The 18,413-nt window shown below is 43.0% G+C and overlaps 1 protein-coding gene across 1 annotated transcript in view; it reads right to left on the bottom strand.

The window, feature by feature from the left end:
* The window catches only part of scap (SREBF chaperone), a 35,180-nt gene extending 20,015 nt beyond the window's left edge, over positions 1–15,165 (bottom strand). The window contains exons 1-8 of the mRNA XM_080501599.1: positions 14,947–15,165; positions 11,398–11,598; positions 7,871–7,991; positions 7,351–7,508; positions 6,407–6,627; positions 3,914–4,019; positions 1,866–2,038; positions 907–1,033 (exon numbers count right to left, since the gene is read on the bottom strand). Coding sequence (XP_080357725.1) covers positions 907–1,033; positions 1,866–2,038; positions 3,914–4,019; positions 6,407–6,627; positions 7,351–7,508; positions 7,871–7,991; positions 11,398–11,598; positions 14,947–15,098 — 1,259 coding nt within the window. The 5' untranslated portion in view covers positions 15,099–15,165. The remainder of the gene's footprint in view (positions 1–906; positions 1,034–1,865; positions 2,039–3,913; positions 4,020–6,406; positions 6,628–7,350; positions 7,509–7,870; positions 7,992–11,397; positions 11,599–14,946) is intronic.
* Between the last annotated feature and the right edge of the window lie 3,248 nt (positions 15,166–18,413).

Raw genomic sequence — 18,413 nt, 5'->3', positions numbered from 1 at the left:
GCCGTCTCTGGTATAGAGTGAGAGTTTAAACTTGTGCAACTTTTTGAAAATATGCAACTTTTTGTAACTTGTATAGCTTTTTTGAAAAGTTCAAACAATTAAAAAAGTTCAAACAGTTAAAAAAGTTCAAACAGTTAAAAAAGTTCAAACGGTTAAAAAAGTGTCAAACGGTTAAAAAAGTAGAAAAAAGTTGAAAAAAGTGGGAAAAGTTGAAAAAGTTTCAAAAAGTTGAACAAGTTTAAAAAAGTGGGAAAAGTTGAAAAAGTTGCACAAGTTTCAAAAAGTTGAAACAGTTGAACAAGTTGAAAAAGTGTCAAACAGTTGAAAAGGTTGAAAAAAGATGAAAAATTATCAGTTGAAAAAGTGTCAACAAGTTGAAAAATGTTCAAAAAGTTGCACAAGTTTTAAAAAGTTGCAACAGTTGCAACAGTTGCAACAGTTGAAATAGTGGAACAGTTTAAAAGTTGAATGGTTGAAATCGGTAAAGATTTGAAGAAGTTATAGCGAGTTAAAACATTTCTCCATCCGTCGACATTGGAAAGAAGTTTCACAAAAGTTGAAATATTTCAAAAAGTTGACGAGATTTCAAAAAGCTAGAACATACTCGGAAAGTCCCAAAAAAGTTGCACGATTTGATATTTGAATGATTACGAACGGGTGAAGATTGCCAGAGTAGAAGCGGTTTGAAAAACGCACAGAATAATAATAATAAAGATTTGAATCTCAAGAGTGTGAATGCCATGCATTCACACTAACGAGTGGTCATGGTTCATTCTCTGTCAGAAGTGATTCATTTCATGGGAAGTACATTTTGAAGACTTTTTGTTTTTTCCCTAACAAAATCATTAACTTGAGCGTTGTGTTTTCAACCAACCACAACTTGAGAGAGAATGCGGGAGCTCCTACCCTCCGTTGAGCGTCGGCGTCAGTCCAAACAGGGTGCAGAGTCCCACGGACATGAGCAGCGAGCTGAGGACGGTGACCACTGCCGCCAGCGCCAGGCCCCACTTGGACTTCACCATGTCGATCTTACCTGACGGGGGGAAACGCAGGAGGAGGTGAATCATGGGGGACAGATATTAACCACAAGAAGCATGACTTTAGATGTGTGCTTGTTAGATGTGTAACTCATCACATACATAAGACATTGTTCAACTGATTTCAGTAATCTGCTTTAGTGAACTTAGTGTTGCAAAAGTACAATTATAAAATCAACATAGAACATGTGTTCTTATAGTATTAACATTTTAATGCGTGGATCTGCATCTTAAAGTTTAGGGTTTTGGTAAGCACAGTATAAAAACCATATTCATTTAAAGAAATGTGCTTTTCCGTTCTTCCTTCTGAAAATCTGCACACTGCGGAGAATGTGCTGCTTTTAGTTTTAAAGTGAATAAGTAAACAAATCTGATCATTATGCCAAAACACAAATGGAACCATATTTTCTTGAAAAACATTCAATCAAAATTGTGGCTTTAATGTTTTGGGGGAGATCAAGAAACTTATTTATACTGCCAACACCTTCTAAAAAGCTAAACTGGAAAAATAAATATAAATTCTTGTAGCTTGATTTAAAAGGGTCTTTGAAGGCGAGTCAACTCCTCAGCGGGAGTGTGAATCGTCATCGCGAGTCCTTAAAGCGCCTTTGTTCGGGGAGCGAATGTTTGCGCTGGCGACTTGCTGAGGGTTTGAGCGTTCTTACAGCAGCGTGAGGATAATCCCCACGCCAGACAGGAGCAACCTTGGCACACAGACACACGTGAGCACACAAAGGCACAACGGGCATCGGTCCGACTGTGGCACGGCTGAAATATCCACCGTGGTGGAGGAGGAGGAGGAGGAGGAGGAGGAGGAGGAGGACTCACGCGTGGAGAAGTAGATGTAGGCGAAGAGGATGATGTAGGTGGTGACGAGGGGGATGAGCTCGGCGATGCCGATCTCCTCTTTGAAGTGGACGTGGACCATGTGGTCGTCTCTCAGGCTGCAGTTGGCCGAAGGGTGAAGGTGCTTCAGGCGAGTCCGCAGGCTGTTCAGGAACCTGCAGCCACATGCAGTCCGTCACTCAAGATCACCTTCCTCCTCAAACATGTACAACTAGAGCAACCTGGAGGAAGTCGGAGCATTTCAAACTCAACCTGGACGCAAGTTACCGTATTTTCCGCACTATAAGGCGCACCTAAACACCTCAAATATTTTCAAAAGCTGACAGTGCGCCTCATAACCCAGTGCGCCTTATATATTGTGGCGAGCACCGTGGAAGAATTGTTCTACTCGAGACTGCTACTTGCCAGCTGAGCAACCAGAGGCTTTTATTTTGACAACTCTAACTTCGCAACCAGATCTTCAGAGCGGACGACACTCCACACAACACATTCATCACTCATGGTTGCACACCAACATTCTAACAAACCAAAATAAACTAGATGAAATAATTACTCCCTAAACTGGGGAACAAAAACACATAAACACAATCAACACAACACCAAGCCCAACAACAACCCACAATAACCCCCAACAACACAAAACATGAATTCCCATCATGCCTTGCAGCGACCACCTCTGTGCAAATGCATAAAGGAGCCGATAGCTGCAATGCATTATGGGAGTTTCTGTTTGTGGTGTTTTAAATGCAATTATTGGGGGTTCTATTAGGTTTGTGGTGTCGGTAATAATTGTGTTGTGTTGTGTTTTTGTTGCTTAGTTCATGTAGTTTAGTTTATTACCGGTAGTTGTAAGTTGTCAACCAGCAGTGAAGAAGGTTTTGTGTGTAGTGTCCTCCTGGCATAGGCTGCAGGTAGGACTATCAAAATAAAGTATGTGCACCTCTCTGGGTGTTAGAATCAGTGGATAAAGTAACCTCATGGCTTTGAGCTATAAAGGTTGCTGACCACTGGTCTATTCCATGTGCCTTATAATCCGGTGCACCTTATAGTGTGGAAAATACGGTACTTTAAGATCAGTTTGACCCACGGGAATTAGTTTAAGATGAGAGAGTCTTATTGAGAGGAAAAAACCCATCAAGCTGATGGCTTTTACAAGCAATTCTTTTTAGAGTTCGGAAAGGAAATCATAAAAAGAATTCTATAGAAAGTGAAACTATGAATTAATTTGTGAATCTCATTTTTTTAAATAGATGTTATTCTTGTAGTTGAGAATAAATAAATACTAAGTATTAGTTCAAGGTCTGTCACTTTCATACAAACATGTGAATGAAATTGGTTTTTCAGAAACGACTGTGCATAAGCTTTGTGTGTAACTTGTGGGTTCAATTAGAAAAAAACACATTAAATGTTTAATAATGTGCATCAGTTAAATGATGCGTTAATTTAACAACTGCCGTCTGCTCATTCAATTTTCACTTCCATCCTGTTATATTTCTATGACTATTATAATTTTATGCATTTCTTTGCCTTTGTGAATTGCCTTGTGTATGAACATTGCTACACAAATAAACTTGCTTTACCTAATTATGTGCACTGGAGACCAGTTGGAAAGTGTAAAACTTACCAAAGTGACATTGTATTTCGCAATAAACAGCCTTCACAACCTTTCGATCAACCAAATCACCACACGGGGTTTCATGTCAAGCAAAATTATTATTACGAGTTATAAGCTCATAACAGTTCATTTTAATCAAGCCAGAAGCGACCAGATGTGATCATTTGCCTCAGAGGGTAAATATAAAATCATTGCGTAAAGCTGCACAAACAGATCAGTAACTCCTGATTGCATTCCAGAAGTGACTGCAGAGGACACACTTTTTAACATCATTCAACGGTAATACAGAAAACCTCACCTTTCTTCATAAAGAGATAAAACAACTGAATAGCAGTATTCATATACAACCAGATGAAAAAAGAAGGCTAACAGTTTCTTCTAGAACCTGCTGCATGAATGGTTGCAGGAGACTGACCTGGCGTCGTAGCTGGACAGAACCACGGTGATGGTGTACGTCACCACTCTCTTCCTGTTGTAGTGACTGACCCCCGTGTGTTTTCCAGGGACGCCGAACAGCAGGTCTGAAACACACGATTACCACACGACTCAAGATTTCAGCTCGGCAGCAAACAAAGAAAAATAAAAATGTGTATTAGCAGCTCATGTACTTTGATGAACACCTCAGACGATCGGTGGTCTTCCATACAGTGAGACGGGTTTAGGGACCACGGCATCAATGTCCCACTTCTTAACTCGCTCTGTTTATTTGGAGTCTCACACACAGATGAGGCGTCTCGCGAGTTGCCGGCTTTGACTGCATAATGTCATTTTCCAATGCATCAATCGTGTGCAACACAGGAAGGTTGATTATTATTCAATTCAAAAGTACCCTGCTGATGCTCCGCTGTCCGTTTCCCCTGGTAACTTACAATGAGACAACTACAAACTCGTGTGTGGATTAAAACGAAAAGCTGTTTGTTTCACACTTCATGCAAAGTGTTTCCTAACCAAGTATGAAACACACTGGCTCAGTAGTGACGTTTAACCCTCAGGTTGAACAAATCTCTCAGCTCGGTGCGAACATAAAGTCCGACTCCTGCATCCAGACCCGTAAATCACCTCAGCTGGAAGGTGAAGAGAAACGCCGAGTCAGCGGGCGGCAGTCGGTTCACTGTGTCAGTGGGTAACGTTTGAACAAAACTGCCCACAGAATGAGACTGTGTGTACCGGGTTAATGTGAAAGCTGCTTAGTTTGTGGATCTGAATAATCCTGCATTCACTACAGTTACTCCAGCTGCTCCGAGCCCAGCGGTTGGATTTAGAGGAGAATCACATCAGTTCTTACACTGCTGGTCTCTTAAATACATGTCAGGGAGGAAATAATCATGTCCTGATCAGATTCATGGAACCACACAATTACAGGTTCAACTGAAGGATTTGGAATCTCTATGTTTATTATCTCGTGTGTGTGTGTGTGTGTGTGTGTGTGTGTGTGTGTGTGTGTGTGTGTGTGTGTGTGTGTGTGTGTGTGTGTGTGTGTGTGTGTGTGTGTGTGTGTGTGTGTGTGTGTGTGTGTGTGTGTGTGTGTGTGTGTGTGTGTGTGTGTGTGTGTGTGTGTGTGTGTGTGTGTGTGTTGCACTTAAGTCAACCTGGCTACCCGACAGCTGTGCAGCAGAAGGAATCAGGTAATTGGATCCTCTGCATTTGGATAGTTTATACTGTAAAACACTAAATTGCTGCTGCAATCTACAAAAAATCTTTTAAACAGTTTTCCTCGTCTCTGCCACCCATAGAGGGTTCAGCCTTTTATTTCTATCTCAACCTTGTTTCACTCGCAAGATTGACATTTTTCCAATGTATTTATTTGCAGTTGACCTCGTAGTAGGAGATCAATGTGCTTTTTAGTGAGCATCACTTTCTCGTGTTGCACTGGAAACTATGTGAAGGAGAAAACTGTTCTGAGTCGAGTTGTTTCTTTATGTTTTGTTGTTGTTGCTTGAAATCTGACTCAAACTGTGTGATTCTCTTTGGCTGGCTTTAATTAATGAGTATTGGATAAGTCAGCAGGATAAATCTGGGATTTGATAAAACAGGATTAAAAAACTGCTATAACTACAGCACATTGCCTGTGGCTCTTAAATCATGAAAACATTGTTCATTTCTGGCCAGGTTCACAAATTATATATATATATATATATATATATATATATATATATATATATATATATATATATAATCTGCAAAACATCACCAAACCAGCGAGGATTCGTTCACAAAAGTGTTGATAAACGCAGATAGTTCTTGAAAGAAATGCAGGTTGACTTTCAAAATGTTTTTGGACTCACAAAGACGACTTGACAATAAGTAAAACACCAAATTATAAAGTTAATTTCTCCAGTCACGTCTAACCTTAATTTATATTGTTGCGCTCCAAACAGCTGGAACAACCTTCAAGAGGAGACACACCGACTGCGTTAATAATTTCAAACATAAACTTAAAATTCCCCTTTTAGTTTGACTTTCAGATTCAAATCTTGTAGTTTTTACACGTTTCCTCCATCTCATTTGAGTATTTTTTACTCCTCTAGAGTTTTGACCATTGTTTTATATACACTGATATTTATTCATGTCTGTAGCTTTAAAAAAAAAAAACTGATTATACATCTTCTCGATTTGGGTTGTTTTCTTATTTCAGCTCTTTTTATGGACACATCTGATGAAGGCATCCATGTTTAATATTGTTCTGGATATTTGTATACGTTGTGTGTGTATGCATGTCCACTCAAATAAATGCATTCAAGGCATATTTGTCTCGCTATGTGTATTTACATATATAATTCCTTAAAAATTTTTAGGCAAGCAGTTGAGTTGCATTTTTTTTGCTGAAATGAAGGCCGATCCTCAAAGCTCAGTGACAAGAGGATGTCTCAGCGGCTGCGACTCTCCGGGGGGTCTTACTGCTGGCTACCTCGCAGCGTGGCCGAGGTGTGCAGGCCTTTGGGTTCGTGCTTCTGGATGGTCTTCAGGATGTCGGGGTCCGAGTCGAACAGCTCGCGCTGGTTCTGCCAGTAGTTTCCGGGGGAGACGAGCAGGCAGCCGTGCTCCGGCAGCACCGACTGCATCCGGCGTAGCCCTGGAAACAGGTCCGTCACCTGGAGACACAGCGTCTCCAGACTGCGAACGCCAGACCTGAGGAGACGGGAGGAGAGAAGGTCAGGAGGAGGAGAGGCCGGAGACGCAGCGACTGAAGAAGCTGGCCAACAAATGAGCAGGCTAACCAATGCCGTCGGGCAGAAAACCTTGTAGAGTACGAGTGACTGCTGTTTGGAGGTCACTTCATTCCCCTCACTATTCAAAGGAAAGTTTGTGCTGCATTTGTTGTTAACGTGCATTTGTGGGATGAAATCAAGGCTGAGAATTTGAAAAGAAACGAAAAACCACCCAACCAAATGCTCTCAAACACCCAGCAGCTCAAGAAGCTATTGATTCATTTGATGCACTGGATGATCTTTATTAAATAACATGGCTTTATGTCTGATTGTCAGTTTGCATCTTCTTTAATCGTTTCACTTCCATTTCAACTTGATTATTGTGTTACTTGCCGACAAGACGTAATATCTAAGACGGTGCAGAATGTGGCAGTTTGGCTTCTTCCTGATAATAACAAAAATACATCACATCAGTTTTAACCTCTGTCAACTGATTTTAAGACTACGGTCATATTTAAAGCCGGGGATTGATCCCACCCTGCACTGTGAAACTGCTACCATCGTGTGATGCAGTGTGTTTGAGCGAGTCGTAGGGTTTAACAGCAACAGTATTAATTTTAATGTTTCATAGTGGTGATGTTTGTTTGACGTTAGATGACAAACCATGTGATCACTGGAAGGAGTGTGTACTGTAAGTCTTTACTTGTCAGAGTGGACGTGGTTGCGTATCTCCTCCAGCAGGGTGAAGACTCGACCCAGCGGTGAGCGAAACACGTCCACCGGCACCAGGCCGCTGTCCCACGGAGACACCGCCGCCTTCACCAACACCTGCTGGATGTAGGCCACCGGAGGACCCCGGTACTGCGGCACAGCCAACACACCGACACTTAGGGAACCGGTCAAGTGTTTTCACTACTAACATCTGATCTCACACGGTGAAAACGTGAGGAAAATCCCGTCGAGGCTCTAGTTGCTCCGCCTGAAAGGCTCAGTGTAAACTAAAACTGCCGCCGACAGGAAAACGAGTCGCTGCTTTGTGTTCACCTTCCGCTTCATTATTTATGAGTCACCGTGTTTGCGTGTCGGAGGGCCAGCTCAATACGTGTCCGTTTTTGTTGCGTGAACTCAACGATAAAATCACCCACTTAGCTTTAAATAGCAGCTGTGGATGGATCAATGCACATGAAACACTGTGAAATGAGGGGGAAGTGTGCGTCTCCTACCCAGTCGGGCCGCTCCCCGAGGTCTCCCTGGGGCTCATGGGAAGGGACGCTGTAGTCCCGCACCCCTGTGGTGAACTCCACGGGACCCGTCCCGGGCAGGGGAAGCCTCAATAACGGATAACTGGGACAGAGAGAGACACACGAGAGAGAGAGATGGGGACAAGGTTGTCAACATATCTGACATGTTTCCAGAAAAGGGTCAAAGGATATCTTGTCCTTTCTGTTATCGAAGCCGTACTTAACCCTTTCACTCCTAAACCACGGCTGCTGACAAGACTGGACATGTGGACTGGTCTCGTGGCTCCAACTGAGAGAGCATTTCTGATATTTATAAGACTTCGTTGCAGTGACCCGCTGGACTTCTGCATGATCAAGACCCCGTCACAGACAGCATTTTCCAAGTCCTCACACATTTGTAACATTATTGAAGAAAAGACATCCTGAAAAAAAAGAGTTAGAAGCTCTCACTCACTGCACACGTTCCGACGATTCTAAAGACATAACATCTAAACAAATCCAGGTAAAAAGTGTCAAACCATTATTTTAGATTACCAAAATGACTCAGGAAGCAAAGATAAACGTGTGTTGTGACCAAGAAAAGAGCCTCAGTTTGTAGGCTTATCTGTGTGGTTTGTGCTGCAACTCTTCTGGGGAGGTGAAATCAGCTCCTCGTGCTTTCCTTCCCAGAATAAACCCTCCATACTACCTGGAGAGACCCACACCCTGTTTCTACTGGAAATGGGAGGATTCATGTGGAACAAGCTCCCTCTGAAAGCGCCGGAGTGTGGAGGGAGTGCGTTTGCTTTAGAATGGTTGGGCAACCGTCGATAAATAACAGATTGAGCTTTGAGGGGAGGACGGAGACATGGACAGGATGTAGCTCACAAAGATTTACTCAGTGTATTGACCAGATGAGGGGAACACTTTCCCTTTGCTTACTCGTCACGAAATAACGCGTCAAAACACCGACAAAAACAAACTCACGTATTCCAAAAAGACTTTTGAAACCAAAGCATTACTTGTTAAAAAGGTATCCCAGATTTAATTCAATTTTATAGCACCAAACCCAACTATTCCACGTGAGCAGGAAGTGGAGATGGTGGAAAAGAAAAACTCCTTTTTAACGGGAAGAAACCTGTAGAGCCAGACTCAAAGGAGGAAACGCTCTGCAGAACCAGACTCGGAGCCGTTTAGCGAAACATGTTCTTGTTTCAGAAAAGCCTTGCGTTTACACAGCAACGTTACAAAAACAATGTCCGTTTCCATGAAAACAGATGCAGAGAACAATATGCGATGAATATTGGCGAGTTCACAGACATTGGTTTGGACAGACAATGAAGTTTGAATTGTTATCACGGTGACTGTCAAAATAAAACTACCCAGGAGAGAATGGACCAGGAGTCATGACACGACAAACATCCCCGCTATTGTTCATCTTCCCACATGTACAGAAGAACCATTTCTCACGGCAGTGGGGAGCATGTGCAGTGGGGAGCATGTGCAGTGGGGAGCATGTGCAGTGGGGAGCATGTGCAGTGGGGAGCATGTGCAGTGGCAGCGTTTCCACCATCTACACAGCAAGCGTGAGAGCATTTTCAAAAAGTTCCTCCTTGGGAGCCGTTCAAGATGTTTCCTTTTCAGTGGCTCAGACGTCTGAAACGCAGTGAAAGTTTTCCATTTCTACTTGAAAACGCCGTCATGTAAATGGGGCCTCCAAAAACTGTTCCTGCACCAAGTGCAATTCTTTTGTTTTGACCAGCTTTGCATTGGAGCATTATCATAGAGTATAAAGAGTACATGTGTAAAGAACTACCGGTGTAATCAACCTTCAACATGAACTGTAATAAAAATATTACATTTACAAGTGTTTTGTTGGAAATAAGACTGGCTCCTCTTTTTTTCACTCCGTCCCCCACTTCCCTCCCTCCACCCCCCCTCCTGCCTCCTCCACTCTCCGAGGTCACTGTATCTCCACAAAGGCCTCCTTTGTCTGGCGGTGGCCCCCCTCCTGGGAGGCAGATGGAGGGACAGGCATCCTATTCTCACATGGCCACTTTCTCACAGCCCTTTGCTCCGGTCCTGCCTTTAACATCGCCGCTGTCAGGCTCTTTTCTCTGGCTCCCCCCCGGGGCGGCGGTTCGGCCTCCATTCGGCCGGCAGACACCCCCCCCCCCCCCCCCCCCCCCGTGCTGGAAGGTGCAACAAGGACAGCACGCAGCAGGTGCATGCGTGTGTAGTACATTGTCCAGATTGTTTTACGACAAGTTTTCAGATGAAGCCCGGCCAACTCTCTGACCCGCGTCCTCTTTTTTGACCAGAGGTTTAGTAGGACTTGATAAGTGTGTGTTAAGTGAATGTCAGTGGGGGTGTGTGTGTGTGTGTGTGTGTGTGTGTGTGTGTGTGCAGATGGCCAGTCCAACCAGTTACTCGCCTCCCCTGTACACTATAGCCCAAGTCCATTCAATCCAACAAGGGTGCCTTCTCAAAACGGAGCCATGCTCAAAATAAAGAACTGCGAGCCGGTTTTAAGCTATGCAGTTGTTAAAAAGAACATTAAATTAGTTTTCACTTGCTCCTTCAGCACTTTCACTTGGCTCTTAGATAATAGAGGAATGTCATAAACTACCACGTGGTTGCTGATACTTTCTCAGCACAACTAAAAAGACAAGATTCACCAGAAACTTAGAGAAGTTTTGACAGTTGATTCAACCATGGAAAAAATCATTTGTAAAAGTGCCAAGGACAACTTAACTCATCTGCTCTGGGACATGGTGGCTCAAACATTTTGCAATGACAAAACTAGCAGAACGAGTTTGTTCGTCAGATTTTAAGCCACGGTGGAGGTGAACGTGTGTGAAGACTCTCCAGACAGCCACACCCAGACGCAGGGTGAGAAATAAAATCCTTAGGAGGATGAAAACGTCTTTAACGTGGGACAACGGTGCACGTTCGGAGTTCACAGAGAGGCATTCACAGCATCAAACTGTACGGAAACTAGGTGACATTTCTGGCTAATTTCTAACATTATGTCTTTGAAGTGACGCTAAAAGGCTGCTGACTTTTCTGCCTCAAGACGAAAATAGTGTGCAAGACGAACTATGGAGAATGGAAGACTTTGAATGTTTGAAGAAAGACATTCTTGAGCTAATGCTGCAGTCGAGAGTGGTTTTCTCATTTTAAAACGGAAAACGCTCTAAAAACAACCATGATGTATTGAGGTTTAACAACTTATACTAACTCAAGGTCCCGTTTATAGTCATTTTCGGTACCAATTTTTTAGTCTTGTGAAAATATAGACAGACATTGTCATCTCTTTATACTCTGCACTGCAACAAAGAGAAACATACAAAACTGCTTAGTTTAAGTTTATTAGGCTGCATGTGTTTGACACTGGTCAATATAATGCATTAAAGTTAACTTTTTCCTGCATATACGTTTTCCCACCATCACCAAAGTGCTTTTCTGCAGACGTTCCCAAACCGCACCTCACACAGTGAACATGAAAACTAAACTTCAGGGCAACCTACCAGCAGGTGAGGATGCTGGCGGAGGTGAAGAGGATGATGGGTACTGGGTAGGAAGCACACAGCAGCCCGTGGCGGTAGAACGCCGCCGAGATCTTCTCTCTCAGCTGCTCGCGCAGCGTCATCTTGGCGAGGGTGGTCAACTCCCGGCCATTGGGAAGCACAGGGCGGCCGAGGACAGGGCGTCGCGGCGCATCCAGGGATCTGAGGGACGAGAAGAAGATCCCACAAAACAAATGTCAGTGCAAAACTTCAAAACACCTACTACAACTCAGTGGTGAAACACAAGTAGAATGACTTTATTGAAAGCTTCTCTTAACCATTTTGTAAATGTATTCCCTGCTACACTGACACACAAACGCCAAATTCAACTCCACGTTGTCGTTTTCCATCAATCAGGGCAACGCAGAACGCAAACATCACGTTATCTTGTTCGTCATCTATGTATGCCCACAGAGCTGCAGAAGATAAACTAAACAAACCTGAAACTGAGCCGTTCTTCTAAAAGCAGTGGTGTTCAGGGAAAAGGTCCAGGGTAGGAGTACACACAATGTGGACCTGGTCCAGCGTTTTATCCCCCTGGAAACTTGCCAAGTGCTGTGATTGTCATTTCTGTAAAGCAATCTAAATATGCATGCGGGTCTAATTGTTGACCAAAACTTGCCGCCAGGGGGAGCCCCCTTTTATGTGAAGGTGCGCAGATCTCATGAGTTGATAACCAGCTTCACGGTACCATAATTCCCTGACTATTGAGCACACCTGAATATAAGACACACCAACCAAATAAAAAAATAAATAACATAAAGGCTGGCGTTACATGCATTAGTGGCATGAAGCCCGTTAGAGCCTGGATTATTGTTGAAGCCGCAGGGTTCAAAGTGTGTGAGAAAAGTAGCGGCTTATAGTCTGGAAATTACGGTACTGTTTATCAAGGACTGTGCATTGCTGGCTTTGTGCACCCAGATAATGGAGAGATGGCTGGTGTATGTTAAGCCCACTTCGTAGTACATGTCCTCAAACAAACAAACAAAAACAAACAAACACACAAGACCTCGATTTTGTCCAACGAAACCCAATTACCGACATACTCCAGGCGCTGGCACACATGGCGTGGACTAACCACGGTGTGTTTTCCTCTCGGGGCCAACTCAAACTGTGGTCACATGCGAGACGCCACTTAAACACACGGTTCATTCAGCAGCCAAAAAGGTGTGGAAAAACTCCCCACTGACGAAAACATCCAGCGGAGGAGTGAGACTGAAGAGAAGCTGGTCACACCGGAGGAAACAGAACCTCTTTCCCTTCAGCTCAGCATGTGAGGCTCTATCTGGGTAAGAAAGGACAGAGGACTGGATTTGTAATGGCGCCTAACCACAGGATTAGTAAGACGACCGATTAGTACTTCGACTCATTGATGCTCAGGAAATACTGGAGATGGAACAAGTACTGGACATTTGTACTCAAGTGAAACTACTGTTACATCGGTTAAATTGTACTCCATTACAAGTCAAAGTACAGCTAAAGACCACTCAAGTAATAAATAGATAACACTTCAGTCACTTAGCAGCCCTAATTATTTCAGATCTCATGGAAACGAGTCAAAAGCAAAAAATAAACTAAGTCAAAGACGTTCACATCGAGGAAATCACATCATAGTTACACTCAACATTACAAATTAGTTCACGTATTACCATGCAACCAGGTTGCAAATCATTTTATACTGAGCTACAAACAAAATAACTTACTTGAAGTCATTTTATTTTCATCAAATCTCTCGATACGACCACACCTCACACGCTCACATTTTTCAAGCAGACTAGATGAGTTAAAAAAAACGAGACATGAGAACAATCAAATAGAGAAAGCTGTATATCCAAGAGAAGACACCAAATGTCAGACTTCACTCATAGGAGCATCTCTGCAGGAGATTCAACCTCATTCTGACAATCAGCACACTCTGCAGGCCGCCACTGTTGTTATTGTCCATCTACTTGAACAAGTGAAGAAGAACTGTTTACCATGTGTAAACAGGCGCTTCGGAACTTATTGGGTTAAAAAAAAAAAAATGCTGATCAAAACATTTGACACCCACAAAGCAGATAATAACAAATAATAACAGCAAAGTGTAAAATTATGAACTTGGAAAAACTGCTGTTGTATTTCGTTACGTCCATTATTCTCTGGAAAACGCACTCCATTAACTGATGATATATCCTGAATATTTCTGAACCAGGAGACATTTAAGACATCTAAGAAAAGTAAAGTTCAGGAGTCCTCGCCTCTGGCTGTTTATCTTCCTGCAGACGCGTTTCATCGCCCGGCGCTGAAAACCAGCCGAACACTGTCGTCCTGTTTCCTCCTCCGTGACGCAGACGAGCCGCCTGCAGCTGAATATTCAGCCGACTTGGATCACCTTCCTCCAGCAACACCTGGAGCTTCAGTACACTTACACCGTTACTCCAAACTGCTAGGAACTGTTTCAATAACGCCCAGCAATCATTTAATCCAGCGATTAATTAATGAATCCATCCTGCAGGTCGTCAACTGAGGAAAGCCAGAGATCCGTTGCTCAAATTGCTCGTCTTAGGAAAACAACTGTTCAAAGCAAAGATAGACCAACAATAAACTATCACACTCTTTAAGATGGAGTCACAATGATTAAATCACAATACTGTGTGAAAAGATTGTGGGAAAAAAAGGCTTCAAAAGCCATTTCTCAAACGGAACACGTTCAGGGACTGTAACTCCAAATTGTGCACATAAATAAATTAAAACTTTTTATCTTCACTTTTTTATTTTTGAGACTCGTGGGTTAGTGTTATTTACAAGTATCCTTAACAGAGAAGTTAAAAGTTCAAATAGACAGAACTGAATAATGACAGTGATTGTGAGGCCAGCATGAATAAAAACAATCCATTAACAGCAAGGATGAAAACTATTCAAACTAAAAATTCATTATGCAATTATTCTGTTGAATTTTGCTAAAGAACATCAAGTGTTTCTTAATGTTTTCATGCTTTGAGATGTTTTTTGAAAATAACTGACCTTTCTCTTGGCCATTATTTACCAATTCACACCAGCGGTTTGTTGACTTTGTTGTTTTCAGTCATTTTCTTACTTCATAATTGACTTACTTTAATTAATCGCACCATCAATCATGACTCACTGCATTTTTCTTCTCAATTTAACATTGACATTTTGAATGCATGCTTCATGAAAGCATAATGTATTTATCTCATAAGAAATACTTTCACTAAACTAGAGCCACAAACGTGTTTTGTGCCGAGAATCTGGCTGAATCCAGAAACACGACAAATCTTTCTTCATCATTTCAAAACAGTCACTAATGAGCCGTTGACTCTTTGGTCCCATCTCAGCTCTGCTCCGTTTGCTCAGCCCAGAGGTTCGGTGCAAATTATCAGTGTTGTGATCTGCTCCACTTTTTTCCCCTCTTTCAATATTTAGCTGCTTTTCCTGCAGCTGTGTCCTACACGCGGTGTTCCATCTCCGTCCTGCAGCGTCGGCCACACAGCCTTGTGTTATTGCCCGTACCTGCTGACGAGAGAGCGCTTTATCTCCCTCACTCGAGCGGCGCAGGGTTTTTTTAGTCTAATCTGTGCCCTGTGGGAAACGCAGCGCTCCCTCCTCGGCTCGAGCTGCGTGTGCGACTGCTCGGCTCGTCCCCCCGGGAGCGGCGGAAACATTCCCGGGGAGGTTTTCGCCTCGGGAGTCTCTTGATCTGCCGGTATAAATACTCTGAGCGGTAAACACCGCGGCGCCCTGCGGCCAGCTTGCACAATGGGCAAAAGAGGGTTTTGAAGTCCTTTTCCTGAAGGAGAGAGATCCGGCGGTCCGGTCACGGTCGCCAGGGGAACCCCTCACTGGATGCCTCCATGTCTCCTCCGCGGTGCGTCCAGTCCGCCGCCCGCCGCGGAGGCTGCACCAGTGACGCTGGAAGGCCTGGTTTGGCAAAGGCTCAGCAGCATCTCCGTCAGGGAACTAATCCTGGATTGAGCTGATCGGAAACTCAACGAGCAGGGCTCAGGGCCTGTGGCCACCAACCCCACCCGACACTAAAACAAACCGCTTCCCTCACACATACACATCTAATATACATGTCAACTTCCAAAACTTCACAATAAAGGAGTTTGTATCCAACTGGCAGGAGAACAGCAATGCTCTTCAGGAAATAGAATACACTTCCACAAGTAGTCCTTCATCACAGTTGTGTCGGTAAGAAACGGAAATTATACAATGAAATCATACGTTTATCATGACAGCATTATCAGCTTGTGCAATAAATGATGCCGTGGTGAAATCATGTCCTGCAAATACCAAATGACAGAACTGTATATTAATAAGTGGGACTAATCGCATAAAATTGTCAAACTAAAATACTGAAGGACGGCCTGTTGTTAAGAACAAATGTCAAAACACAAAGTTCACATCAAGCACTCCATTTTGGGATTCATCCTAAATCATGCAGTTATCACGATACTAAGAAACAGCATTACTTCTTCACCTATATCTAAATGTTTCTCTGCACAGGTGGAAACATGAGCAGATTATTTTAGGGTGCAATTAATTCCTCGTCTGGTCTTTAAGTGTTTCACATAAACTACACAAGTCTTCTCTATAAGGCTTAAAATGTCAAGGTGCAAAAAACAAAATTAAAAAACTGAGCAAAAGTTTGCAATAAATAAATACATTTACATGACATTTGCCCCTCCAAATAGCAACACTGATTCTTTACAATCACTTTTTGTGAAGTTTTTGCATTTTCTATTGTATTTAAATGAATGCGTCTGAATTTGCAGGGCATGAATGCAACCATTGTTTATGGCAGTTTAATCAGTCTTTGCAGCGTCACACAGAACGAATAACGAAAGCGGGAATAAACCCATGAGAAATAAATAATTCCATTTCACGGCGCCAACCAATATTGCCAGAAATAAAGGTGAAAAGGAAATCACCCTGCAGATTCGTACACTGATCCCGAGCTGCACGTTTACAGATCAGCTTCACAAATACTGTTTAAACTAAGTCACTGCACTTGGAATTTGTAGATTTTTGCACAAGCTTACCTCTTTTCAACACTTAATAAAATTCCCAACTTGAAGGCATCGGCGGGGTTTAGAAATTCCTGTCGCATCGTGAGCTGATTTGTGTATCATGTGGTATATTCATGAATAACTTTGCAAGCAAAACCAGAAAAGTATCCGCAACACGGGACTTTAGTCTGAGTCCAGTCTTCATAGAATAGCTGCATCACACTTCAGTGATAAATCCCATTAAAGCACGAGCCACCGATCACTGAAGAGCATCAGTCTTTAACGCAAATAGAAGCGCAACGTGGATGTGCAGCGGCTTTTACAACCACAGCTGATGGCAAAACAGGAAAAACACCCCGTCAATCAGTAACAGAAATGTAATAATAGACTAACAAGGAGTCGGTGCCCTGCAATCGATTTTCTGTCATCCTGATGAAATAGAGAAAGACAATGGGGCCTTACAGAAGCTTAATTTTAGTCATTAATTAACAGATATGCCAATAGTACACATTTAAAGTTGAATGAAGCCTCCACTTCTGCATTTCACCTGTGTTTACCATCTTGAGTTGCTCGAAACCAAGTGAAATGGTGACTGACACACACACACACACACACACACACACACACACACACACACACACACACACACACACACACACACACACACACACACACACACACACACACACACACACACACACAGAGAGACTGTGGACACATGGAGGGAAGATGAAGCTGATGCAACCATGTGGTAACATAGTCACCTGCCAGGAAGGAGACAGCAGAGGCAGGGATGATCGGCCAGTCTGAACAGTGTCCCCAAGCAGCATTAACCACGAAAACCAAAAGGACTTAAATGTACAAATACCCTGACAGATGACGAGGTCAGATCCAACACTTGAGAAATCCATAACTTTCACACAGACTACACCACTGACCACTGAAGCAGTTTATTGGATCTGTCAGGAGCGACTTCTACAGCGAATAAAACCCAACATCCACATGAAGAAAAGCCCTTCTTAACCGTAAATCAAACCCAACATCAAGTAAACCCCAAAAAAACCTTTCCAGCCTCGTGTTAATTGTGTCAACAGCTGAATTTCATTTGAGCAATCAGCTGCCAACATGCTCCAGCAGCCCACGTTACTCTTCAGCCGGTTTAACCACTACATGCTTATTTCAATATCCAAAAGCTCCCAATACAAACCACAATCACAGTTTAAAACTTTAAGCAAATCCTATTTTCTAAGCTGCACAAACACAAAATTACATGTTAATTGTTAGCATGCTAATGTTGACTGGAGGGCATCAACATGTTTCTTTAAAAAAGCCACAATAATGGATAACAACAGCCGCTACTAACATTCACACACATTGAAGGTGGTCTTAAATCATTTTAGTTTTTTTCTGTGAATATAGAAGTTAAATCGCCTCCAGGCGACATGCTAAGTCTGGTAGCTTCGTTAGCCAAACAAATGAATCGAGGAGGCATCAAAATTGGCTTTATCAAAAGTGTTCTGGATTGGAAACATGTGCGCACACGTTGAAATCAATAAATGCGAGCGGATAAAGTTGTCAGAGTCGCTTTCTGTCAATAAAAACGCCGAATACTAAAGTGATGCTAAAGTTAGCTTGCGTGCTACATTAGCACGCCGCTGTGTTGCACAATGTGGCGAATGGGAGTTTAGTTTTAATACGACGTGTTATCATGTACAAGTGACAAACTCGCCCCTGGAGGTAAAACGGAGGACAGAAAAAGACATTAAATGCAAGTGCAATTTCCACCAGCTGAATCTCGCAGGGCAGCTAAATGCTCACGGAGCTCAACTTTTCGCACACAAACCTGGACAAACTCGAGATATCCTCCAAATGTTGACGCTGTGGTTCCCTCGGATGAAAGAGGAGCTGCGGCGTTATTCCTTTTTATTCCGTGTCAATCTGCTGAAGTAAAGCTTATGTAAGGCGCCC

The sequence above is a fragment of the Blennius ocellaris genome, assembly GCF_963422515.1.
Source record: "Blennius ocellaris genome assembly, chromosome: 8".
Lineage (NCBI taxonomy): Eukaryota > Metazoa > Chordata > Actinopteri > Blenniiformes > Blenniidae > Blennius > Blennius ocellaris.
The sequence above is the reverse complement of the archived record's forward strand: the minus strand, read 5'-3'. Positions and strand labels throughout refer to the sequence as shown.